Here is a 27,433-nt window from a genome sequence, read left to right as displayed (position 1 = left end):
TAAGCCGGTGATGGAAGACTGCTCATGATGGGCACTTGGTGAGTACTCTCACCACTGACCCCTGGAAGACGGGTTTCATTCTAAGTCCCATGAGTCACGAACCTTATTCTAATAAACCAGGCGTAAAGTGGCACAGGACGCACCAGGTAACCAGTTACAAAGTTCATTAAATTCAAACCTGATTGATTAATTCTCTCCAGTTCCGAATCTACACAATATATTGGGTAACAAATGGCATTTTAAGTTTTTTTCCTCCAAATTCCCTTATATCCTGTATGATGTTACCTGCAGACAGGTGAATGAACAGGACATACTGCTAATGTGAGGAACCACCTGCAAGTGGGGCGATGATTTTTTAAAAAGAGCTTTTTTGAGCTATAATTTACCATTTGAAGCATAAAATTTCATGATTTTGGGCATAGTCACAGATGTGTGTGATGGTCACCACAGTCCATCTTAGAACATTTTCATCACTTCAGAGAACAGCCTCATGCCCTTTAGCGATCTTTCTCTGCACCCCTCCCCATTTTCCTCCCCAGCCCTAAGCAACCATGAAGCTACTTCCTGTCTGCATGTAGAATTTTCCATTCTGGACTTTCACATGAAAGGGACCCCACAGTATGTGGTCTTCTGTGACTGGCGTCATTCACATAGAATGATGTTTTCAAGATCCATCCATGCTGTAGCCTGTATCAATGCTTCATTCCTTTTTATGGATGAATAATGTTCTATTTTACGGATATGCCACACTTGCTCATCCATCATTAGCTGATGGCCTTTTGGTTTTTTTCCACCTTTTGTCTGGTGTGAATAGTGCTTCCTTTCTTCTGCACTTTAGGTTTGGTGTGCTCTTCTCCTCCTAGGGTCTGAAAGTGGAAGGGTAGGTTATTGATTTGAAAGCTTTCTGCTTTTTTAATATAGGCATTTACAGCTATGAATTTCCCTCTACACGCTGCTTTATCTGCATTACATAGATTTTGGCATGGCATATCTTTATTGTCATTTGTATGGAAGTATTTTCTGATTTTTTAAAAATTTCTTCTTTGACCCATCAGTTGTTTAAGTGTGCTGTTTAATTTTCACCTATTTGTAAGTTTTCCAAACTTCTCCATGTTACTGATTTCTAATTTCATTCCATTGTGGCCAAGATAAAACACTTTCTATTATTTTTGTCCTATTGAATTTATTGAGGTTGTTTTATGGCCTAGAATATGGTCTGCCCTAGAGAACCTTCCATGAGCTCTTCAGAAAAATGTGTATTCTGTTCCTCTTAGGTGTGGTGTTCTATAGATATTTGTTAGATCAAGTAGGTTTACAGTGTTATCCCAGTGTCCTATTTCCTTGTTGATCTTCTGTCTCAGTGTTCTGTTTATTATTGAAACTGCGTATTTAAGTCTCTATTGTCGAATTGTCCATTTCTTCAGTTCTTTCAGTTTTTGCATTATGTGTTTTGGTGCTCTATTGTTAGGTGCATATATTTGTATGGTTTTATCTTCCTAATGAATCGAACTCATTATAAAATGTCCCTCTTCATCTCTAGTAACATTTTTAAAAAAATCAACTTTGTCTGATATTAGTCTAGTCACTCCAGCTTTCTTGTGGTTGCTGTTTGTGTAATATATCTTTTTCATCCATTTTTTTACACCTGTTTGTATCTTTGGATCCAAAGTGTGTCTTCTATAGACAACAAGTAGTTGGATGTTTTTCTCCCCAAGTCTGGCAATCTCTGCCTTTTGATTGGATTGTTTAATCCATTTACATTTAATGTTATTATTAACAGTTAGATTTATGTCTACCATTTTACTTTTTATTTTTTGTATATCTCATGTCTCTCTTGTTTTTCCACTTTTCTCTCCTTTACTGCTTTCTTTGATGTTGAGTGAATATTTTCTAATGTGATGCTTTAATTTTATTAATGATTTTTTCACTCTTTTTTTGTCTTTCTGATTTCAAACCCCTCTCTACTACATCAGGCCACTTCTCACATTCATGATTACAATTAATGTTCCCTCTGTATGTCCCCAGTCCAGGTGTCTTGCCTTCTCTTCGGTAGCAGCCTTTATTAGGATTGTTTATCCCAGTTTTCATTTTTTATAACAATTGACTAGAATTGACTAGAATTTAAGGCTTAACCTAAGTGTTTCTGCAGAGACAGAAGAGATTGATAAATAAAACCAAGAGGTCCCCTGCTTTTTCTGTGGCTGCTCAACCAAGAGTACCTTGAGCAACTAGTGGTCTTACTGAGTAATCTCCCTGATGTTTGGGGGAGGCATTCATATCACTTAAATTAGCACTCAGGGACTGAGGGAATGTGGCCTTTTTTTGTTTTTTGTTTTTTGACAATAAGAAGTTGGGACATTGAAGGGAAAGGAGGGATTCACTTCATGAGGTTAACTTAATGGAACCAAGTCTGAAGAATAAAATAATTTCCTGAGGTGCTTATTCTATGGTTAATAGGAACCTATACTCACTGCTCTCAGCAGGAAGAATGACTAACACTGGGATGTTTTCTCTATTTTCCCCTGCAGTCACAATGAATTCCCTCTTATTATGGTAAAATATACATAACATAAAATATACCACGTTGACCATTCTGAATACTATTCCATTGACTGTATAGACCTTGATTTTTTAAATCCATTCATCCATCAGCAGACAATGAACAAAGGTTCCAATTTCTCCACACCCTTTTCAATATTTGTTATTTTCTATTTTTTTTTTTTTCATAGTAGCCATTCTAGTGGGTGTGAAATGGTCACTGCATTTTTTAGTTACTTTTCTGTGATTACTGTTTGATGATATACAGCTTATCAGGAGTAGCTTCCAATTTTTACTAGCTTAAGTAAAGTGAGATATAGAAATGTTACTCCTCTATAGCTCTCTTTTCCTCTTTTTATTGTATTATTGTCATACATATTGCATCATCTTTATTATAACCCTAACAATACATTCTTTTAATTATTAATTTACTCTCTGTCATTTCCTTAGCAATTACAGCTTTGCCCACATTCACTTACTTTGTGCTGTTATTGGCAAATATATTACACGTGTATTACATTTCTATATGTTATAGGCCCAACAATACATTACACACATTATTTTACATAATTCTTTTAACAGTTGCTTTTTAAGTGAGTAAAGGAAATAGAAAAATATGCATGCATAGTGTCCTTTATAATTACATAATTATTTTTACTGGTGGTCTTTGCTCATGTGGGTTAGAATTTGTCTTCTGCCTGAAAAACTTCATTCAGTATTTCTTATATAGGAGATCTGCTAGCACCAAATTATTTCAGTTTTTGCTTAGGAAAAAGTGTATTTTCTTTCTGTTTTTGAAGTATTGCTGGCTATAGCATTCTTGTTAACAGATTGTTTTCTTCAAGCACTTTGAATATTTTATTCCACTGCCTTCTGGCCCCCAGTGTTTCTGCCGAGAAGTCAGCTGTTCACTTACTGGGGTTCCGACGTGCATCACTGTTCTCTTGCTGCTTTCAAGATTTTCTCCTTTGATTTCAGCATTTTTTACTATGATGTATCTGTCTGTGGGTCTCTTACGGTTTATCAAATTTTGAGTTCATTGAATTTCTTAGGTGTGTAGATTATTGATTACTGTTTCTCAATAAATTGGGGAAGTTCGGCCATTACTTATTTGAATATTTTTTCTTCATTTTTCTGTCTCTCCTGGTTCTTCCATTGCATGTATGTTGGTATGCTTAATGGTATTGCACTTTTCTATGGGGTTTTGTTCATTTTTAAAATTCAATTTTCTCATTAGCTTGCCTAATCTCTACAGTATCTTCAAGTTTGCTAATTTTTTCTTCCACTAGTTAATATTTACTGTTGACTCCCTATAGTCAATATTTTATTGTACTTTTCAACTCTATAGTTTCCACCTTTTTATTTTTCATAACTTTTCTCTTTTTATTGATATTTCCTATGTGATGCAATATTGTCATCATACCTTCCCTTACTCTTTAATTAGGATTTCCTTTAGTTTGAAATATTTATGACTATTTTGAAATATCCTGTTAAATCACACATCTGGTCACTCACATAGGCTGCTTCTGTTCCGTTTTTATTTATAGCTTTTCCTCACTCCCTACCCGGTGTGTAGGTCATATTTTCCTGTTTCTTTCTTTTTTTTTTTTTAATCTTCACCCAAGGATATGTTTTTATTGACTTTTAAAGCGAGAGGAAGGGAGGGAAGGAGAGAGAGAGAAACATTGATGTGAGAGAAACAATGATCAGTTGTTTCCCGTATAATGCACCCTGATCAGGGATCAAAATTACAACCTAGGCACATGCCCTGACCAGGAATCAACCCCACAGCCTTTTGGTGTATGGGATGTCACTCCAACCAACTGAACCACCCAGCTAGGGCTCCTGTTTTTTTACATACCTCATAATTTTTTTTTTGTTGGAAACTAGACGTTTCAGATAATATCTTGTAGCAACTCTGGATACCTGATCTTCCTCCACCCAGAATTTGTTGTTGTATTTGCTTATTTATTTGTTCTGTTACTGGCTAGATTATGTTAATGAAGCCTATTCTCTGTCTCCCTCTCCCTTTTTTTCTCTTTCTCCCCCTCTCTCTGTCTCTCTCACACACACACACACACAGCATAAGCCTCTGCTGTTGTTCCTCAGGAAAGCACAGCTCTGGGTGTGCCCACAGTCACCCTGGGGTGACAGTGGTACCTACGGGTGGGGTGGAGCTCTTCTGCTTTCCTTGAGGACACACAGCTGTTAAACTCCACTAATTGCCTTGCTGGCTGATAGTTCATTTGTTCTCAACAATGCCCTGGGCCATGAATTGATTTCCAGACAGATCCAAACAGATCCTGGCTACTTGGATTTCAAGCTGGACATTCTGACCCTAGGGGGGGCCCTGCCAGTGTGTCATCCCGTGTTCTCTCTGTGAGCTAGCTCTAGGCTGTCTCTTCCTTAAAACTACCGTTCTTGAGAGTGCACTCAGGTGTCCATTTCTCCAGGCTGTGTTGTGAAGGAACCAGTTCCTGTGGGAAGATCCTGGAGCTATTTGTTTTACAGCCTGCTTCCCTGCCCCCACCCTACCCCAGGCTCCTCTCTCTCTCACACCTCTGCTCTAGGGGCTGAGCATGTGCGGGGCAGGAGGGACAGGCAGAGAGACGTTCGGTATCCTCTTGGCTTCCCTGTCCTGCCATAGATCTACCGCCTCACAGCTGGGGGAGGGTGATAAGGGCCCAGTATTCCCAGAATGCTACTCATTCCACCTCCCTACTGCACTCACCTGGACACAGGTAGCAGGGGGACAGAATAGAAATACTAAAGTCTGCTCCTCCCAGGAAGACAGCCCTGTAACCAAGAGCTGGGGACAGTGAGCCCTAAGGTCCCGACTGCAGCCACCTGGAGTGGGGTCCCCACCCCGCTGAGCTGGGAGGAGGGAGCGAGGATTCCCTCTCAACTCAGTACCACAGGCACTGCCATTCTTAACAGATTTCTTTGTATTTTCTTGAATAGCTTTTTCATTTGCTGGTCGCCCTCAGGACCTTTTCCAGGAGCTTTAAGAGTTTGTTCTTTAAAAACAGTTTTCCCCAGCTTCCCTGGGAAAGGTCCTCACTGCATGAGAGGAGCCGGCCTCTAAATGACGTCCTCTGTATTATGCAGTGTTTGTCTGGAGGGAACCCCTCATTTATGTTTCAGTATAGAAATGTTTTTCACTTCAGTGGAAAGTGTGTTACAGGAATGCGGCCCAAAAGCAAATGTTGTTTTCCACTGATTTCATTTTCAAATAAGATATTTGTTTGGGGGCGGGGTGTGGGGGGCTCCGTAGCTGCTGTGCTGACGGCTGTGACAACACAGGGAAGCTGCCAGCTTGTTAGAACTGTGTTTCCAGGGCTGGGTGTTCTCAGTGACTAGGTTCCTGTTTTGTTTCGGAGCCTGACTCTGATCTGACTTTGCATTTCACTACCAACAAGCACGGCTCCGTCCCAGTTCCAGAGGACCACGGGCTCCTTGGACTGTGGCTGCGGTCATAGTGTGAGCCCCGTGGGGACGGATGCGATTCCCGGACCCGTGATCCAGAGGGCAGAGGTCTCTGTAATAGCCAGTGATGGTGACTTGGCCGCGTGCCGAGGCTTAATGGTGAATCCCGCCCTCAGACACGGGGGCCTTTACCTCTTCATGGTGCAAAGTCTGCTAAGAAGATATGCCCCAAAGTCCAAGAGAAATGTCTTCCCCACTCCCGGAGGGGAACCCTGGATCTGAATACTGGGAGAACACAGCAGGTGTCCCTGGCCTCAGGCTCCTTTGCAGTCCCACCTCCCCCTGTGAGGCTGGGGTTTATGTCCCCCCTCCTGTGAGCGGGCAGATCCGGGGGTGCTGGGTGTGCGTCCCGCCTTCCTGTATCTGACGCGCCCTTGCGTCTCCCTTTGTTGCTTCCCGCGCTTTGGCATCAGTGGACTCCAGGGAACGGCCCAGGAATCAGATCCCTATTGGAGGGTGAGTCTTGCTACTAATTAGGCTCTTTTAAAGATCCCATCTGCTAACCTAAAATCGCTGAGCAGAAGGGGATCCATTCAAGAGATGATTCACCCTGAGGACTTCGGGGTGATGTAAGCTGCCTGCTTATCAGCGCATTTGCTGCCTGTGCATTCAGAGAGCGTAAGGATGTAATTAAAATCCACTAATGCAGTAGGCACTTATCTAGTGCTTGTTTTAAAATCTCGGGATAAAATAGTAAACAAGACGACTGGGAGTTCACAGCCAGCAGGGCAGGTGGCCAGGCTGCCTCAGGGCCCCTTTGGGAGGGAGCTGGGAGGTTAGGGCGGGGGACCCAGGAGAGGCTTTCTGGGGAGTCCTGGGCTGACACAGGAGCGAGACGTGGCCAGTGAAGAACCGGCGTGGAGGGAAGCAGGAGGCAGGAAGAGTCTGTGCAAATCCCCGGCGGTGCCCGGGCGCTGGGCACAGTTCTGTACTTTCAGGGTCCGTAGGTGAGAGGGGAAGAGGCAGGAACTTGGCATGAAGACCCTTCAGGTGGCCAACAAGTCTGCCCTTGCCCGGGATATCGAGAGCCAAGGCGGTGGCCAGCCTGTCACCTCCGGAGCTCACCTGGCTTCATCAGGGAAATGGACTGGAAAGGAGCAAGGCTGAGGTGGGGACACCAGGAGGCAGGTGGTGAGAAGGGCCGCATCTGTACAAACGTCTGCTGTGGGAGCCTGTGGAGACACCGCCAGGAGGGGGTGACGGAGCAGCCGAGGCCGAGTCTGTGCATCTTCTCCTGGGGCGAGAGAGTACGATGCGGTGAGTCCACGGTATGTTAGGCATGGACCCTGCAGGCGGCCTCAGGGCTCAGGTGATGCTGTGTGACGCTGGAGGGAAGAGCGGGTGGCTCGTGGAGGAAGAATTGAGAGCTCTGGTGTGACACAGACCTGGGTTCAAATCCCACCACTGCTGATTCTGCTGTGACCCGCGGGAGACGACAGGCTCCTCACGGAGCAGACACTCAGCACTCCACACCTCGTGGGTGCCTGACAGACGCCTGTGGAATTTCCTCACCGGTCGGTGGAGCTTGAAATTCCACCAGGGTGAGCGTTCTCTGCGGAATTAGCACCTGTTGAGGACACACCGTGTGCTGAGGCCGTGGAGACAGCGCCTCGCGGACCAGGCAGCAGCCCGCGCTCGGTGCTGCTCTAGCCGCCTTCCCCGTCAAGGCCCTGACCTGAGCTGTCACAGAGCTCACGTGGCTCCTCCAGGCCACACGGAGTAAGTGGAAAAGCCAGTATCAGACCCAGGTCTGAGGCCTGTGCCACCTGTGTGAATTCTACGTAAATGCCACATTTAAATGTCCTTAATTCTGCATGCGTCCCATCTGTATGCTGCATGAACAGTGCCGGTGGGGGACTTGCTTTTAACACATGACTTGACATTTAAAAATCTGAACTGATCAGGATTTAGGTAAGGACAGCATCGACAGGGACACTCGTGACATGGCCACCTGGCCCGCCACCTTCCGGCCTCCGTAGGGCTCCGGTCTCACAGGGGCGCTGGGGCTGAGGCCCTGAGGGTGAGCCGGCCGAGTCCCTAGCATTTCACGCCTGTGGAAAGAACCCTTTCAAGGTGGTCCCTTGGTCCCGCTACCAAACCTGAACATCAGGTTGGAAATGGAGTCTTGCTAATGGACCTTGGGGAGGGTCCCATCGTATTTAGAGTTTGTCCCACTGTAGCGGCGGCTGTTCCGAGCAGAAACCTTTTATTTCCTGAGCTTCTCCATCTGGTAGTGCTCCAATTCTTTTTTCTTTTTAAGCTCACTTGATATGTTTTTCATTGATTCCGTAGAGAGAGGGAGGGAGAGGGAGAGAGAAACATGGATCAGCTGCCTTCCGCAGATGCCCTGACTGGGTGCCAAACCCGAAGCCTGGGTGTGTGCCCTGACCATGAATCAAACCCTCAACCCTTCGTGCACAGGATGACACACCAGCCGCTGAGCCACTGCAGCCAGGGCGATGCCTCTTATCAGAGTGAAGCAGGAGGTCATGGTCCTTGTCTTTGTTTAAAGAACCACATCAGGGCTGCTCAGTGAGGTGCTTTTGATTCCATAGTTCAGAAATCTTCATAAGGAGCTTGGACATACGCCTTCCTCACAGAGCATGGCCCCTGCAGCCCTGCCCCTGGCGTCTGGGCGGGGGGGGGCACACAGGTGCAGGAAGGCGCAGGCGGGCGTGGGCGTACCTGGGGCCGGCAGAAGGGAAGCTGAGCCCTGGGAACCAGCCCTGCTCTGAGTTATTCTGGGTGTGCTAAAACTTTGAATAGAGAGAATTTTATGACATTTAAAAGAACCGTTGATTTACTTCTCGTGTCATTCTTGTCACTCTCCTTCACATCAAACTATTTTACATTTTCCAAAGCCTCCCTGAAGCGCACGGAACAGCGCTTACTGGAAAAGGTGGTTCCTCGCTCGGATCCTGCGCAGAGGCAGAGGGGGTGCTAATGCGGGATGGGCTGCTGAGGTCCCGCCTGTGAAAACGCTAATGGCCATTAAAGCTGCAGGCGGCCCACCTGCTGACGCTCACATCTGCGCTCTACCCAAATGGCCAGCGTCTAGTGCACTCTCTAAGGGTTTCCCAAAAAGCTCTTACCAAAAATGCAGGAAACGGAAGAACAAATACAAATGCAATTTGTGACTTGATTGGAAAATGGCCCGCTCTCTTCCTCCCACAAGCATATGACATTCCAGTCCTTTGTGTTAGAAATGTTTGTTTTTTGCCCTCTTAGTATGTGATTTAAAATGTTGTCACTGCAGGAATTCAGTACTCACTGTAATGTCCACAACAAAACCAGGGAGCCAGACCCTGGGGGCCGCTGCCAGGCCGCCCCCCGAGCACCCTCGCGGTGATGCTGGAGCCTCCGGAGCGGACCTCAGACTGCAGCTGCAGCGGCGTTTAAGGAGAGTGACTCACGGAACCACATCAGGATCTACTCAGTGGGCACCATTATCCACCAGGCGCAGGCACCATGCGGAGGACCGAGACTCAAACGCCGGCTGTCTCAGGACCCCAGGGCTCACGGCAGAGCCGAGGGAAAGGTGTGTTCACACCTCGGTGAGCAGAAAGTGCTTTCGCAGGTGGAGCCCATTGAATGCGGAGACCCCGCCGGCCCCGGTGCAGGAGGGCACGTCCCGGGTTCGCAGAAACAGTTAGGCTGGTGGGGTGGATTTCCTCGGTTCAACCTTACCCTCTTACTGTTTTTCTTCTTAGTGGCTTCTGTCCCCACCTGTCTAACACTGAAGCAAGTGTGTCCTATTTAGATTCTACTATTACACTTTATGTATCAAAATGTCAGAGCCTCCACAGAGAGCACCGTGTGCCCTTCGGGCACTTTTCCCCCTGACCGTGGAGACGCTCTGCCCGCTGCCGCTCGGAGGTGGCCCGTGTTGGCTGGTGCGGGCTGGGCTCTGCTCTCCCCCCCACCCGCCCTGCCCCAGGTCCCGAGTCTTGGGTGCACCTCTGTGGGAGCTGGTTCACTCGCAGTGGGACCTGCGCCTGCAACACTGGTGCGTAGCACAAGGATGGGACAGGCCCGGCGGAGCGTTCCAGGAACTTAGCGCAATAAACTTCCCAAAGAAAAGCATGGTTCTGTCTTTGACCAGTGCCACCAACAGGCAGGCGCTTCTTATTTGGCTTGCAAATCACAGTCAGTAGGCAGGCCTGATGTTTTAAAATTTAAAACTTAAAATTTTAAGATAGGTGATGTTTTAAAAATTAGATGACAGCATGGTGCTCAGTATCAGTCATCTGTAATAAAAACCACCTCAGTTTGTTCAAGCAGGATCTCAATTAAGGACACCCGGATGAACCCTCCCACGGACGCTCACAACACGTGTGGACAGATGTGACTGCTGAGTTTACTGGGGTCTGAGGAGGGGTGCGCACGCGTGTGCATGTGTGTGCGCGTGTGTGCATGTGTGTGCGTGTGCGCACGCACATGCCTGTGGTCCTCTGCCCTCCCTTCCCATCCCACTGACGGCTGATTCCCAGGAGGCTGTGTTAGTGAAGCCCAGCCCAAAGGTCTTCAGCGTGTCCTGAAACGTGTTCTTTCTGTCCACCCTGCTCCTTCCACTTATCCTCTAAGATCTGTGTCATGCTCTGATAATCGATCCGTTTGTGAGTCATTGTCACCACCTGCAGTCTCCCTTCCTTCCTGTCATCCATTCACTCGGCAGTGTTGTTGTGAATACTGCGTGTTGGGGGCTGCGCTCAGCGTCAGATACACGGTGCACGTGGACCTGGTGTCTGCCCAGCTTTTCCCTCCCGTGGTGCTTGGTGAATCCGGCGTCGAATGAGCAGAGATGTGGAAACTAGCCTGGCTCCCGTATGGAGAGTCCCCTGGGCATTCTCTCTAGGGGCTTTCATGAGTAATTTACAGAGTAATTCGAGAGTCTGCAGAATCACAGGTTTCATAGTAATGTAAAGATGTTAGCACAGCCGGGCCGGGCCGGGCCGGTGTTGCTCAGTGGTTGAACGTTGACCGGTGAACCAAGAGGTCGCTGGTTCAATTCCCGATCCGGGCACATGCTCGTGTTTCAGGCTTGATCCCCAGTAGGGGATGTGCAGGTGGCAGCTGATAGATGCTTCTCTCTCATCACTGATATTTCTCTCTCTCCCTTTCCCTTCCTCTCTCTGAAATCAATAAAAACATTTTTAGAAATATATTAGCACATAAGAGCATGTTCTTCATGTCACCCCCCCCCCCCCCCGAAACACATAGCAGGAAGCAGATGCACTCAGGCAGGAGGTGGTATTTTGAAAGGAATTATTTTCGTATGTATGTGTTGCACAGTTTCAAGGTTCCTTTATCTAAAAATTATCGGCGGATTATGACTCAAGTTCAAGGTCAATTTATGTAATCAAGGCTCCATGTCCTGTTTCCCTTATTTACCTGAAAGCGGCCCATCTCCAGGGAAAGCTCCTCGAGTTGGGGTTGGAAGTCTGCCTTCTGGTAAAGGGGAGAGTGAACGATTTTCCAATTTGTGAGCTCAGTGGAGGTCGCTACAACTGACCTGGGATCCTTTTTGGCTTTTTTTGGGGCAGTAACTCAAACTTTAGAACTTGCAAAATATTATCTTAGGTCTGACATCTCTTTTTAGTATATTACTCCCCAAACCTTAGAGAAGAAATTTCACATCTCCCAATTAGATGTTACATTCCTTGAGAGAAAAACCAAAGAACAAAACCCATGATTGTTTTCGTTTCGATCCCAGTGCTTAATGGTGTACCTAACAACACCCAATACTGCCCATCGTAGGTACCAGACAGCACCCAACAGTGCTCACTATAGATACCCAATCGGACTAAACAGTACCCACGATGGGTACCCCAATAGGGCTCAACAGTACCAACCATGGGTACCAACCAACCCCCAACAGTACCCAACCGTAGCCACCATGGGTACCCAACAGTACTCAACTTTGGGCACCAAGTACTCAGCAGTACCTGCCATCAGTACCCAGCATTACCCATGGTGATTAAAAGATAGAGGCTATTCCAGAAGTGCCAGTTCCCACCTTCCTCTCTGCACCCTAAACTGGACACATGGAACCTTGTGGCCCTGTGTCTTACAAGGAAACGGAAAGAGGGCATAGCTGTGTATGAGGCTGAACCATGTAAAAATACCATTTCTATAGGTCAGACAGCTGAACACCAGCAGTTCCATGGGTCCACCTTTACTGTGCAAATTGTGCTGACTGTGAATGGCACAGCTGAATCCGCAAGAGACTGTGAGCACTCCCTTGGCACTGGCGAGCGTGGACAGCTTTGGGGGCCCAGCCTTGCTTGGTCGACAGCAACTTGAAAAGGTTTCTGTCGGGAGAGGAGGAGGCGGACCCCCAGCCCCGCAAGGGCTGGGAGACGTAAGAGCTTCATCAAAACCCAGACTTTCCTTTTCCAAATAGCGTCTTCCAGCCCGGCTCCGCTCTGGGGTTGGTAGGAAGGTTCTTCACAACTTTTCTGTGTCAACTTCGATGCTCGTATTTTTTTCCTGCCAACACCTAAGGCTGGTACCTGCAGTGTAAAGACGTCAAGGTAAGGCTCAGGTCATCTGGGTTTAAACCAAGGGTGATCTGCTGAAATAGAGCCAAGCTCCCTCACCCCTCTTTTGGGCCCACCTATGAAGATAAACAGACGGTTGGCTGCAGGCTCAACCCCGGCCCTGGTCGGGGCGCGTGTGGGAGGCAACCAGTCGGTGTGTCTTTCTCACTTTGCTGTTTCTCTCTCTCTCTTTCCCCTCCATTCTCTCTGAAAAACAATGGGGAAAAATAATATCCTCAGGCGAGGGTTAAAAAAAGGACCACTGACGATAAAGTGAGGTGATCGATACCACAGTCCCTTTTCCTGGACACCCCAGGCCACCGTGGCCTGAACCGAACACGGGCTGCCTGCTCCAAAGGCCTTTCATGCCTGGTGTCAAAACACCCTTGGGAAATTCAGGACCCCAGACAGGTCATGTAACGGGATGTTTTTCTCGGCAACCTCTCGTCGTCTTTCACCTCATGATGTGCACGAAAGGACGTGGAGCAGCCTGGCGACTGTTGCGAGTCTCTCTCTGGGCGGAAACAGACCGGATCCTTGCGGATGACAGTTGACTTGGTGGCTGTTGCTAGGAAAGAATTTCTGCCTCGTGGGAAAAGCACTGTGCCTGCTAATTTATCATTCACAGGGAATTTTTTTTCCTTTTTGGTAAGAGCTAATGTACAAAAACTGTTAGTACAGAGAGGGAGAGGGAGAGGGAGACGCGGAGTGTGGGCGGCGAGGGCTGCGCTCCGGTGCTGAGAGGACCGCAGAGCCTCGCCGACAGCGACACGGGCGGGGGCCGGGTTGGCACGGAATCGACCACGTGAGAGAAGACGGTTTCCAAAGGCCAGCAGAAGAGGAAATGGAGGGGGCAATTTTTAATAACTTTATTTTGGAATCCACGTGAAAGGGCTGTGAGGATCTGAGCTTTCATGACTGTAGTTAGATTTGAAAAGGAAATCCCAGAGTGTGATTGATTCTTAAGGGGTCATAGAGGGTATTTCTCTCCCAGGAAGGTCTGGATACCAAGGCAGTAGCTTGACAACATAGAAGGAACCCTAGGGACGTCTGTCTGTTAGTCAGGGTTCTCCAGGGAGACCACCAGAATCAGTGGAGTGGGGGGGGGGGGGAGGGAGGGAGGGGGAGAGCGAGGGAGACGGGAGGGAGGGGTGTGCGCACACACACACACAGACACAAACATACAGAGACAGATACAGACACACAGACACACAGACGCACACACAGACACACACACACAGAGACACAGACACACAGAGACACAGAGACACAGAGACAGACACACAGACACAGACACACAGACGCACACACAGACACACAGATGCACACACAGACACACAGACGCAGACACACAGACACACACACAGAGACAGACACAGAGACATACACAGACACAGACACACAGACACACAGACACAGACACACAGATACATACAGACACACACACACAGAGACACAGACACACAGAGACACAGATACAGACACACAGACACACAGACGCACACACAGACACACAGACACAGACACACACAGACACACACACACAGACGCACACAGACACACACACAGACACAGACACACAGACACACAGAGACACACACACAGACACAGACCCACACACAGACACACACACAGACACAGACACACACAGACACAGACACACAGACACACACTCACAGAAACATCCGTTTGCTGTTCCGCTTACTGAAGCATCATTGGTTGCTTCCTGTATGTGCCCTGACCAGGGATCGAACCCACAACCTTGGCCTATCAGGATGATGCTCCAACCAGGTCAGGGCCATTGTTCCCAACTGTTGATTGTGAATCTGTGCTTTTACTTCTGGCTTCAGATTGACCCCCACGGAGTCGCCTCCACCTGCCCTTCCTTCACCTGGCCCACCGGCAGCATGATGCTGTCACGGGGCCGAGGACCTAGGACTGCAGTTCCTTCACTCCGAGATGTTTTAAAATGTGAATTTTATAAACCAAAGATTTGAAAAAAATGTTTAATTTCATTAATTACATTTTCTTCTGAGTTTGTGCCTGGTGACTCATTTCTGGATGAGCTCCCCTGGAAAGGACAGTGCTGGGACCCCTTGGGCGGTGAGCCCCAGGCTTAGTTGCTGGGAGAGGTGGTGGCCACTGCTGTTATCTTATTTTAGTCCATTGTAAAGGGTGGGTGATACTCATACACAACGAAGATGGGTGACCCCGGTGGACCCCTGTGACTTGCTGGAGTGGGTGAAAGGCTTGGTCGGGCTGAAGACATTGCCTCACACCATTGACCAGAGAGATACAGATAGTCACGGGCACCTTATGTGATCCATGATAAGCTTTGTGGAAGCTTTTTTCTTTTTTTGTTTTCTTTTTTAGAGACAGGTCCCTAAATAAAAATTACTCTAATTATACAATGTCAAATTGCTAAGATTCCAACTGGTTGGGATATATTTTATTTTATTTTAAATTTATCTTTATTGTTGAAAGTATTACAGATCCCCCCCCCCCCGATTGACCCCCTCCACCCCACTCCCACCCCCACCCCAGTGTAGAAACTTTCTGATAAGCTTTGTGGAAATCATTTTTTTTTAAATAACTGGAATCAGGTTCTAAATGCAGGATTCAAGGGAATATTTTAGTGAGCCTGCTTGTGTTATCTCTCTTCCAAAAACTTACTTATATTGGATTTCCTTAAATCAGAGTTTAAGAAATAAAAGCATGCTCTACCCGTCTGTTACGGTAACTTAAGACATAAAGTGCGACTGGAAACGGGTGGAAGGTGTTCAGAGCCTGCGTGCCCGCCGGGCCCTGCAGCGGGCCGCGTGGCGTGTGAGCTCGCTCCTGCTCCTGCGTGGCGAGAGCGCTTTTAACTGCGCCCTGTAAAGTGACCTCACCTCAGTAAACGGAGCTCCGGGAGTGCTGAGTGTGAACGTCCAGCCGTAGAGAATCACGCACAGGGCGTCTCAAGGGGAAATCAAAAGCCCCAATTTGCCTTCGTAGCTGCTTTTTTGTCCGGTTTATAATCCATGTGCAAAATCTACACCACGGACCTAAATTCTAGCCATCGAGGCTGCCTGGGAGGGCTGTTCCGAGCATTATGAAAGCAAAGTGAGACTTCTGGGCGCCGTCCTAACGAGCACGTTCCTAGGGAGCTACACGAGTCCCCGTGAGGTGGCCAGCGAGCGACCCTCCCCTCTCCTGGTCGGCCTAACCCCCGGGGGCTCCACGTGGAGGGGCAGAGGGGCCTGAGCTGCACGCACGCCCTGCGGCGGCTCCGTGTGCTCTGCAGTGCCCTGGTCCCTGCGGTCATTGTACCCTGAAAGATAAAATTATCAGGCTTACCAGTCTCGGGGGGCGAAGGCTAGGAAATTTTCATCCAAATAGTTAAAAACAGAAGACGGCTCTACCCTGGACTGTCACTGTATGAGAGTCACAAAATCGAGTAGACCTGGGAATTTATAGCAAGGATGGTTTACTCTTTATATATATATATATATATATATATATATATATATACACACACACACACACACACACATATATATCTTTTCTTTTAATTAAATTTATTGGAGTTACACTGGTTAATAAAGTCACATAGGTTTCAGGTGTACGATTCCATGCACGTCGTCCGTATACTGTGTGCTCCCCACCCCAAGTCTCCTCCCACCCCTCCCTCTGGTCTCCACCACACTCTTGTCTGCGTCTGTGAGTTTTTTGTTTTTTGTTTTTGCTTAGTCCCCCCACCTGTTTCACTTAGCCCCACCACAGACTCACAGAGAACGGCACGGAGGACAGACTCACGGCTGCCGGGGGCTGGGGAGCTGGGTGTGGTGGGTGAGGGGTTGAGCAACAAGAACAACAGCAACGGGTGGTTCACTCTTCATTCTCCAAGAGAGAGTGAACTCCTCCCCGCCGAAGGGCCATCTGAGGTGACACGCTGGGAACCGGCGGGGTTTCCCGCCCCACCGTGCAGCCTCTGCTGAGAGGCGGGTGCGGCAACCAGGGGCATCACTTGGGAAGGGCCCGGCGGTCGTGGAGGAGGCAGCGGAGTGGGGCCGCCGGGCTGTGTGGTCAGTGTGAGCAGTGTCTCCGTACAGGGCGGGGCAGTCGTAGGCTTACCGCCGTGAGCACGTGCGACAGAGTTGATTCTTGTGTTCCTGTTTATCAGCGACTGCATTATTTTCCATGCAAACAACTGCAAACCTGTGTTTGCCCCACCCTGTGTATTGGGGCTGTACCATAACCCATCTAAGGGGTCCCCATTCCACTGTCATTTCTCAGTTTGTTTTTATATGTTAATCCCATTCTTGGTGCTCACCTAAAGCATGTGTGATACCCCGAGTTCAGGTGTTCTGAGACCCCAGACATCGTCAGCCCTCTTTCGCCTCTGACCGGACCATAGGAAATATTTACATTTAAGTTACAGTGATTATATCATAACTTGTATGTCAATTACACAAAATAATTACATCAAAGTCACGGTCATTTTTAACTGGGTTTTAGTTGTTTGGTTCCATTCCTTCTAATCAGGTAGGAGAGTCTTTCAGCGTGCGCAGGCTAACATTTCTCAGCTTCTGTTATCAGATGGGTTGCAGGGAGTTGATAACGTCATTCTGTTTCCAGTGACCGAGGCACGGCCTTTACACTGTGGACAGAAACCAGCTGCTAAAGGGTAACCGTGACGTGATTGCCTTAAAGCCACCCTGCGTTCTCTGTATGTCACTCAAATGCATATTTGGGTGACTCATGTTAAGAGTGGTATTAGGAGAATGTCACCATAAACCACAGGTCCTGGGCTCACATTTCAGGACCAGGGGCCCTCCAGGAGGGCAGGGCGGACAGGTCTATGAGAATGCAAATTACTCGCCATCGAGCCCGCACCCGCGGTTTCCCACGAGCCACCCCACCGTCCCTGTGTCGGTGAGATGATTTTCCTGGTCCCCTGCCAGGTGGCCCAGCTCGAGCAAGTGCAGATGGTCCCATCCTGCCCAGTTCAACCACAAGTGGACAGAGTTGGGCTGGGGCCAACTGGGTCCTTTAAAAAGTGAGCAATATGACATGGTAAGCAGAACCAACCAATTATTGATGCCACTTAGCTTTGGTGTGTTTGTGAAGGTGGCATTAGCTCCTCGGCCTGAGGCTCCCAGTGCTGGACAGACTAACAGAATGGACAACGAAGGTGTGATGGAGATTTCCCCTCAGGAGAGCATGGCTGGCTTTTCAGTATATTTTTCAAGTCAGGCTGATACACTAAGCTTTTTTTTATTACTGATAGCAGTGGGGGGGTTGCCTGAGCAGGGCTGGGTCCTCACGGAGGGTGAATTTGGACACCCCGATGCACAGTGCAGGATAATGGGGGGAGCACAAGTCTCCTGGGTGGAGATTTCTGGAAACGTTCCGGGAAAGTGTCTTCCAGAATGGAACGCTGGAGGGAGAGGAGAAAAGTAGACTTTCTCACAAGCTGGTGGTCACAGGATTCTCACTGGAGACCTGGCCCAGTGCAGAGACCAGACTGGCACTCAGGAGGCTGCCCAGCGCGTGGCCAGCGCCTCCCTCGCTGGCTGCAGTGTCTGAAACCGTGAAACCCTATCAGGTGTCTGCTCTCACACCAGGAGCGTAATGCGGCTGCAGATGAGCTCCGGGGGGAAGTCCCGCTCTTCTGACAGTACCTTTATTAGTGACTACAGTTACCGCCTGCCACACAGGAAAAGGAACTTATTAAACCGCAGCGTGTGAACCAACGAAATGGATGTGTCCAGAGATCATGGGATACATTGTCCCAGTGTCTCCTTCCTTCAACTGCCTGATCGACGCGGGCAGGTTTCTCTGGCTCTCAGTCAAGTCACACAGATAACAAACGGGCTGAAAAACACAAGGCTGCTTATCATTTGGCTTCTGTGAGTAATTTTTTCTCATAAGCGTCCATTTGGGTGGGTGGGTGCGATTAACCAAAGAACTGATATGCATATATGCATAACCCACGGACACAGACAATAGTGTCGTGAAGGCCGGGGGGCAGGTGCAGGTGGAGGGGACAATGGGGGGGAAAAGAGGGACATCTGTAATACTTTCAACAGTAAAGATAAATATAAAAACATTTAATATACAAAGTTCTAGTTGTAACTCACATGCAACATAGCTTTCACAGGTGCTGGAGGGCGTGTGGGCCAGCAAGGAAGACTGTCACCGTGTAAACAGGGGACTCGAAACATGTGCCCAGGCCCCGTGGGTCCAACACTGCCCAGTGGACGTCATCAGCCTGGGGCGCTGGCTGACTGCATGGAGCTCTCTTTCCTCCTCTGGACACAGAAAGAAACCTGTCTTTCTAAGTCATGGACTGACGTCAGAACAATTCAACCCTGTGAATGAACCTGACCTCTGCTGCCCACCCTTCGATGCCCGCCCAGTCCTGGTCCAGACCGGACAACATGGAGACCCACTGTGCCAGGCCAGGCCAGGCCAGGCTTAGCTTTTTTTTTTTGAGATGAATACAAAGGAATACATTCTCCGGATTAACTTCGATCCTTGTCTTTGAGACAAACCTGTAAGACCCAACAATTTTTCTTTTTCCCATAACTGCATCCAACCCCATGTGTAAATGCCAAGGCTCATTATAAAAACATGGCTTTTAAAATAAAATACTGTTTGCAAGAAAAAGATCTCCAAGCCACCAATGGAGACCTGCTTATCCCAAACAATGTCAACAGTACGCCATTCAAATACCACAGGATACTTTGGCCACCGAGGCACTCACCATGCTGGGCAGACAGGAGGAATTTCGAAGGCAACCTTTCAGGAAACCCTGCACTCGTTTGTGCCTAAGGCGTTCCCAGGGATCAGGACATACCACCTGCAGTAACCGAAGCCATTCCCAGACCCCAGCTTTCTGTCCCTAATGCTCCTCTGAGTTCACATTCTACTCAAATGCTTTAACTGGACGTTGGCTCTCTCAAGGAAACTTCTCTCTTTTGGGCCTATTAAATATACGATAGATTTGCATATAATTCTATCATACTGCTTTTAGCTGACTCCTAAAACACAGTCTTAAGTGAAATCGGAACATCTGACCAGTAAAAGTTTGGTGAAAGAGTGACCACACCTCATGGCTCTGTTCTGATTTGCATGTTTTTGATAAATGAAAACTGCTTCAGGACTCCGCAAGCTGGGCTCCCAGAAGGCTTTAATATTTCTTCAATGGCAACATCTCCATTATTTAGTTTGGTGTCATAACAGGGCAGTGTTATGTAAGAGAGCCAATGCTCACTTGGTTACCACAAGAATTTAGTATCGATTATGTAACCTCAGCAGGGCTTTTAACAACAGTATCCTCAGGCTCGATACAGCCATTAAGCAGAGCTTATTTCAGGAGGGAATTAAATGTTGTGCATTTGATTAATGAAAACGTATACTTGGATCTTATTATTTGTCAAACACACCTAGTCCCCTTTCTGGAAGGTATGGAGACTTAAGAAGATTTATTTGGAATATTAATGTTTTAACAAAGTACCTATTATCAGTATTTTCATTAAAAATAGAACACTATTCTGATGTTTTAAAATGCAGAATAATTTATAATGGTTTTAGAACACAAAGCAGTAATGAAATTGTAGTTTGTTTTATAGTTAATTTGAATTCATAAAAATAAGTGAAATCAAAGCTCTAGAAATATTTGGGGTAGCTGAAGGAGTTTTGAAAAATCATCTTTGGTCTACTTTCAAGGGTATCTTAGTGGGTTGACTATAATATTTCTCTTACTAAAATGATAATAGCCCCACCCCCTTTAGGCTTGGCTACAGCAATACCGTAAGAATGTGTCCCTCAGTTTACCCAAGACCTGTTAACATCAACACAAATAGCAGTGGGTAACCAGTTGGCACGAAGGTGACCGGTGGGCAGCAACCACTGGGTGCCTGTTGCTTACCGGCCTTTGTGAATGGTTACAGGTGGATAGACAAGCATGCCCCCTGAGACCTATCTGTTTAAAATGGAACTTGTAAGTCAGTGAAATTTAGATGTACAGAACATTTCTTAGAAAGAGGTTTAATGTAATTTGTTCACATGTGCAGATAAAATACATCAGTTCCAGGAGTCTAGACAGCAAAGCTATGACGATGGGAGTTGAGAAAAATTGAAGGATGCTTCCTGGGAAGACAAACATGGAACCTGCAGCGAGGGACTCGGTGGCTGTGGGAGGAAGGGAGTAAATGCCTGGCCGCTGAACTCCGTTCATCAGGTGCCACAGGGTGAATCGGTGGTCTTGTTAGAATGCAGAGTTTGTGCGGTAGGTACACCGCACCCAAATGCCGTGCGCGTTGATAACTTACTAGCAATTAAATAAAAAAGTCTCACATGTAAACCCCACCTGTTTCCATTGTGCTTGGGGACAGTAGCCACTTGCTTATGAGTTATTTTGCTCAGACGACTGTATTTTAAATAAGTCGCAAATATGAAAATCAATGTAAAGAAAATGTGGCTTTTGTATAGATTTTATCTGTGTAAGTAGACGAGTTTATCATTTAATCAACCTTTGTTTGATATTTTATAACATTTATGAGCATTTTAAAAGAAAACAGATTATTCAGGAATCAGTTAGCAATGTAGAATTTACAGCTGAAAGCACCAATATTGAAAGTTGTAAAGTAAAATCAATTAAAACACAAACCTGCTTGTTGGCCAAAGGGTTCATAAAAATGAATGGCATTTATTGTAAATCTCCCTCTTAGGCTCTTAAAAGGGGTGTGTGGTTAAACTGTAAAGAAATTTCATAATTTGATGAGGAAAATCATTTTAAAATTCCTTGGGAATCTACCTTGACCCTTGTTTTAAAATGTTTTTAAGAACATATAATTCAAATTAGGTAATAATCAGGGATTGTTTTCTGTATAAATGAATTCCTCTGCATAAAATACTAAAATATAGAATTAACTCGATTTTAAAGTAATGCATGAAAGAGTGTTTGGAGAATTTAAGTAGCTCGTGGCTGCACAGAGGGGCTAAGAGCAAGGTGCCCCTGCCTGTGCCAGGCTCCTGGTAGAGGGCAGGGGCGCACGCTTTATGCTCTTGGAAACGTTCGGCCGCTGTCATCATCACAGTCTTGGCACTTTCTCTGGTGTTAACTGGCCTCTCATGTTCCTCGAGTTTTCCTTCTTTGCAGGCGGCGCTGGCATCTCCCCCAGGACCGTCCTTTATCCCACAAAGAGGGGCCCGCGGCGGGAACCGAGCCCCGAAGCCACAGCCCAGGATTCCCGCCCCGCGCATCTCGCCGTCGTGGGACGACGCCCGTCCCTGGGCTGGACCCGGACTTTCCGAGGCGACGGGAGCGCCGAGCTCACCAGTGACGGGCACGGCTGCTTCCCGCAGGCTTGGCGGAGCCAGTGTGCGGGCCGCCTTCCCGCCTTCCCGCCGCCTCCCGGGGAGATCAGACAGCAGGAGGGGGTCCCCAAGAAGCGCCCCGTGGGGCTCCCCCTGGGCACCGCTGCGAGGCCGGCCTTTGCGCCCGGCGGTTTGTGATGAAAACCTCCGACTGAGCGAAGTCCCGCGGAAGGGAAGGTGGCGGAGCGCCCGCTGCACCCGCCTGAGCAGAAACGCGCCCCAGGACGCGGCGCGAGCGCGCTGAACCGACGGGACCCAGGGTCGGGAAGCACCTGCTCCCCGCGCCCCTTTTCCGTTGTCACGGTTTTTCTTTCTCGCGTGTCCAGGAAGCCTGTGCCTTCCCTCGGGCGCTGGGGGGATGCGAGGACGGAAAACATAAGTTTGATTCCAGAAAAGGTTTCGTGACGATTATACGATTGGCATCCCGATTCATCAGACTCCGAAGACAAATATTAGATGTTTTCTCCCCGCCCAGCTACGGAGGCTCCTACTCAAGTTAACTGTAAGTTTATTTGTAGCTGAAAAGCACTTGAATGACTCCAGAAAGGCAGCTAAGGAAACAGTCAACGGCAAGAAGAAACTTTTGGCGTGTGGAGGAAGGAGCAGCGGACACGCGGAGGAGAAACGCCCTCCGCAGCCCCGTGGGCACCGTGGGCACCGCCGAGACGGCGCGAGGGGCCCGGGCGCAGCGGGTGCGGAGCCGCTGCCTCCAGGGAAGTTACTAGCGTCCGGTGTGCGCTGCCCACGCGCGGCAGCCCGGAGGCCGCAGCAGACCCCACGGAGTACAGCCGGTCGTTCCCGTTCTTTCCTGCGCGACCCCCCCCAACACAAAGCAAAACGCCCCCCCCCCCCCCCGAGTAAGATGAGGGCATCGGGTATTTTCTCCATCCTAAGTTTAGGGACTGCGGTCCATGAGCGCGGGGGGCTGGCGCCCCTCACCCCCGACGCTCAGAAACGCCTGGGTCTTCGCTGCGCCCCGGAAGCCCCACCTGCCCAGCGCGACTGGACACAGATATGCCCGGTTCCGGTCCGCGGTGGGCGTTTGCATGGGAGGGGGAACCACGGACCAGGGACGAACCTGGGGCAGTCATCACAGTGAAAACTCCGAGACCTGGTCCGAGGAGAAACGCGGAGGGGAGCGCAGGCCCAGCCCTGCCTCCATGGCGAGCGCCTCGGCTCTGGCACAGCCTCGCCCTTCGCCCGGGCTGGGCTTTGGCGCGCGCTCCATTCCTCAGAAGATGGCCTAGTTCAGGGGGTCCGGGCACCCGGCCCCACTCCAGCCCCCGAGCGGCGGTGGCCCCGCAGCGCGCTTGCGGGCCGGCGCGTGGAGACCTGCGCCTCTGCGCTCTCGCGTCGCAGCCTCCAAACTCGGGCCGCTACTACTTAGCGCCCTTTGGGCGGCACTTTTAGCTACGGACTGGAGGCAACCCTGGGAAAGGAGGGGGTGGGGTTGCTGAGGGATTCGCAGGGTGGGCCTCAGGGCCTTGGGGACAGGATCTCAGCTTTTCTCTTGTCAGCCCACATTGGTTCGTCCCATTCTCTGACCCCCCGGGGCAAACGGGGCCGTGCACACGGGGCTGCTTCTGCGGTGGGTGCCCGAGAGGCAGCGCCGGGGTGGACCGGCTGTCTGAGCCGGTTTATTGGACGCTCTGCACGTTGATTTAAACCCCGTTCTAACGTCCGAGTTGGATTTCCTCTCGGGGACCTCAGGGCGCAGCTCAGCGGGCGGTGCTGGCCCCCCTCCCGGAGGGTCCCCGGCTCGTACGAGGGACGGGCACGGGGGACGCGCGGCGAGCGCACAGCTGTGGGTTTAGGGTCGGGAACAGCGGGCACGGCGGGGGGGGAGGGGAAGCCGCCCCCCAGCCGCAGGCGCCCCCCGCGCGGCCGCCGGGCCCAGGTGCGCGCTGTGCGCGGAGGTGCCGGAGCCTGCGCGGCGCGGTGCGTGGGAAGCGCTCGCTCCGCCCGTGGGCGTCTTCTGCCGCCGCCACCGCCTCCCCGGCAGCGGCATTGCGGCGCCTTCCCCGCGGCTCTGGAGCCAGGGCCGCGGCTCAGCCTCCGGAGCGCGCGCAGCCCGCGCCCGCCGGGGACACGCGGATTGTGGGCGCCGCCGCGACGCGGGTCCTCTCGCCCCCAAAGTGGAATCACGATGTGAAGACCGGGCCGCGAGGGGCGCGGAAGCCGCGAGAGAGGCCGGGACGGACGCTCGGCCAACCGGCCACGGAGGGCAGGTCCTGCGGGGCGGAGCCCGCCCAGCCGGCCGGGAGGAGGGCCATGGCCAGCGCACCGCCGCTCGCTCCCCGCCCCCAGGCCCCCCTGCCCGCGGCCCGCGACCAGCTCGGCTCCGGCCCCGGCAAACTCCGCCCGGAGCCCCCGCGCGGCGCGGCCGGCGGGGGGAGCGCGGGGGGCCCGGGGCAGCGCGGCGGCGGCGGGACCGAGCGCGCCGCCCCCCCGCGCCCGGCCCCCTCCGGCGCAGGCCGCGCCCTCCCCGCGGGGGGCCTGGGCGCCCCGGCTGCGCGCGGCTGGGTCCCGGCCCCGGCCCCCCCCGCGCCCGCCCCCCCCGGCCCTGTCCCCTCCCCCTTCCCGTCCTCCTTTCACTTCTGGCCGCCGCCCCCGCTGCCCCCTCCTCCTCGGGTCCCCTCGTCTGCCGCTCCCGTCCCCGCGCGGCGCCCAGCGAGGGAGGGCGCAGCGGCTGGCGGCGATGCCCGCGGGCCCCCGGCGGCTCCGGTGAGCAGCGGCCGCGGCGGGCGGCGGCTCTTGGTCCCCCCCGCGCTCCGGGGCTGGCTGCTCCCCGCGCGCGCCGGGCCCCCGCTGCCGCCGCCGCTCCGGCTCCCGCTCGGCCCCGCCCGCCGCGCGGGCTCCCCCGGCTTCCCGGGCGCCGGCGGGGAGCGTCCCGGGCCCGGCCCCGGCGGACAGAGCCCGCGGCGGCCCCGAGGCGCCGGCTTCGCGCTCGCCGCGGCCGCGCTGCTCTCCGGCGCCGACATGGACGATGGACCTTCCAGCCGCGCGAGCTGCTTCCGAAGGCTGACCGAGTGTTTCCTGAGCCCCAGTAAGTGCCGGTCCCGCGGGGCGGGCGGGCGCGGGCTTCTCGGGCAGCGCGGGCTGGGGGCCGCGGGGCGCAGCGCGGGTCACCCGGGCTCCGCGCGCGTGGGACGAGGGCGACCCGAGGGCTCGGGCGTTGGGGACGGACCCGCCGTCCGCCACGGCGCCCGGCGCGTCTTCACCCCGGCTCCGCGCCTGGCCCGGGACCCCGGCTGGCGGGGCGAACGCGCTGCTTCCCGCCGCCGAGACCCCGGCTGGGCGAGGGCCGGCCAGGGCCCCGCGCCCCCGGAGGTGCAGGCGCTCGTGGTCCCCGGGGTTCAGTGTCGGCCCCCGGCCCCCCCACTCGTGACCCTGCTCCGGAGCGAGGACGAGCCGGGTGGAGCAGCTGCACCCCCAGGGGACGCACCCCCACGCGGACTCCACTTTCTGGACGGGGGTAGCTGGCGCTCGAGTTGGTGACGGCGAGACAATGGGCGTCAGGGAGGAGAGGCGCCGCCGCCGAGCCGGCCCCCGGCCCCCGGCCCCCGGCCCCCCCGCCCCGGCCGGGCAGGACGCTGAGAGGCGCGGGGCCGGGGGCAGAAGGCGTGTCGCGGGGGGGCGGGGGGCGAGCCGAACCCTCAGGCCGAGGCTCGCTGGAAAGCAGAGGCGGGAGATGTCGAGGGAAGACGCGCCCCGCGCGCAGAGGCGGGGACCGGCTTTGTCGGGGATGGAGGGCGAGCGAGGTGAGGCCGGGGGCGGGGCGGGGCGCGGGGCGCCGGCGACTGGGGCCCGTGGGGTCGGGCGCGGCCCTGGCGCGGCTCGGGCGCCACCGTCCACCGCGTGCGCACCGCGCCTTTGTCTGCGCCTCGCGGGGAACCGCGTTTCCGCGGCGCCTTCTCGCGGCCGCTGCTCGGGGCCGGCTGCCGTTTCGGTTTCCTGATCTGCGGGCTTCCCGGCACCGGGGACCCGGCCCCTCCTCGGCTGGAACTTGTCCGGGTGCCTTAGGGGCGCGGCCGGGGGCGTGGGAGCATGTCCGGATCGCCGCCCGGTCCCCCCACACCCCCGTTCACCGCGGCGGTCCTGCCGCCCGGGCTCTGGGGGACGGCGTGGCCCCGGTGGCCTCTCGCACCCTCCTTCGCCGGCTCCAGCCCCGCGGTCTCTGCCCCTACTGGCTGCTTGACCTGGTCTGCTGGGCATGGGCCCGGGCCTCGCAGCTGACCCCCCATCCTGCGCCTCCCCTGGTCTGATGGGCACAGCGCCCCAGCATCTGCAGCCCCCCGCCCCACTGCAGGGTTGGTGCTTTTGGAGATGCTGCGGCTGAGGAGGGATGCTGTGGTCTGGACAGGGCTGGCCGCCGCCCTCAGGTGTGGGCCGGCACCGGCGCCTCTGAGACAGCCCAGCTGGCCGCGGGTGGAAGGCTGGGAGGGTGGCGCCCGGCACACCTGGCCTTCCTCCCACAGGTGCCAGCCCTTTAAAAGTGGACGTCTACTTTTTAGGGTCGTCAGCTGTGGGGGTGCCTGAAGCTGCCCCGTCCTGCCTGTGACAGCAGCTTTGGGGAGAGGCTGGTGCTGAGGAGACCGGGGTGTAGGAATCTGGATGGAGCCTGTTTCCTAAAACCACGGGACTGCTGTTCCCAGGTTGTCACTGCCGCCTGTGAGTGTGTTTGGGGCAGGCGGCGAGGGGAGTTGTGGAGCAGAGGAAAGGGGGGCAGGGCAGGTGGGGTGAAGTTGTCCCAGGGAACCCCAGCAGCCTGGGCCTTCGGAAGGACAGAGGACCTGGAGGAGACGGGCCGTTGGAAGGGCCAGGTAATGGACAGGGAGAGGTACCTTCGAGGGGTGTTCTGTTTGCTTTTGTCCCTGGACCCAGTCAGCAGAGGGTGGCTTGGTGTTTGGGTGGGAACATAGCCACGGAAACCTTCCTTGGAACGTGGCTGAGGCAGCGAGTACAGAGGCACTTCTAGGGGCAATCCCGTGTTACTAGACTCACCCTGGGAAGGTGAGCAGTGGCCAGATGGGTGCTCAGGGGACAGCTGCCAGTTTCTGCTGCGACGCTTTCCTCTCCACTTCGGGGTCTTTGTTCCTGTCCGTTGCTGCATGACAGGCGGCGTTTGTCTGCATTGCTGGAGTCTCTGAAGCTTGACAGACTTTTTTAGGTATTTGGCAGTAAAAATGAGACTTTTTGGAGAAAACACACACAAACCTAGATACTCTAAGAACGTGCGGATGCCGGAATGCGTACAGGTGCGCCCTAAATGTCTCGCGTTGATTCCGGAACCGTTTCCCTTTCATCGTGATCTCTTGGTCTGACAGGCACGTGGTCGTGCAGAGGCCCTGTGGTCAGTGGCTGTTTAAAGGAATGTCTGTCTTATTTAATCACCGTCAGAATGCATGTCCTGTGTGGAAGCTACAACGCCCTCGTTACCCTCCTGTCCACTTGGCCCTGCATTTGGTTCACACCGATTCCCTGGTCCACTTGGTCATGGG

The 27,433-nt window shown here is 52.2% G+C and overlaps 1 protein-coding gene across 3 annotated transcripts in view; it reads left to right on the top strand.

Annotated features, from left to right (window-relative positions):
- Positions 1–27,433, top strand: part of PDE10A (phosphodiesterase 10A) — a 270,609-nt gene that overhangs the window by 112,539 nt on the left and 130,637 nt on the right. The window contains exon 1 of one of the 3 annotated variants that reach the window (XM_081141074.1): positions 24,790–24,978. The exons of 1 other annotated variant lie outside the window; for it this stretch is intronic. In XM_081141074.1, the coding sequence (XP_080997200.1) occupies positions 24,912–24,978 (67 nt within the window). In that variant the 5' untranslated portion in view covers positions 24,790–24,911. Of the gene's footprint in view, positions 1–24,789; positions 24,979–25,611; positions 25,694–27,433 lie in introns of those variants that run through there. One more of the 3 variants, XM_081141073.1, reaches the window with a different exon arrangement.

The sequence above is a fragment of the Miniopterus schreibersii genome (genome assembly GCF_964146895.1).
Source record: "Miniopterus schreibersii genome assembly, chromosome: 6".
Taxonomy (NCBI): Eukaryota; Metazoa; Chordata; class Mammalia; order Chiroptera; family Miniopteridae; genus Miniopterus; species Miniopterus schreibersii.
The sequence above is the reverse complement of the archived record's forward strand: the minus strand, read 5'-3'. Positions and strand labels throughout refer to the sequence as shown.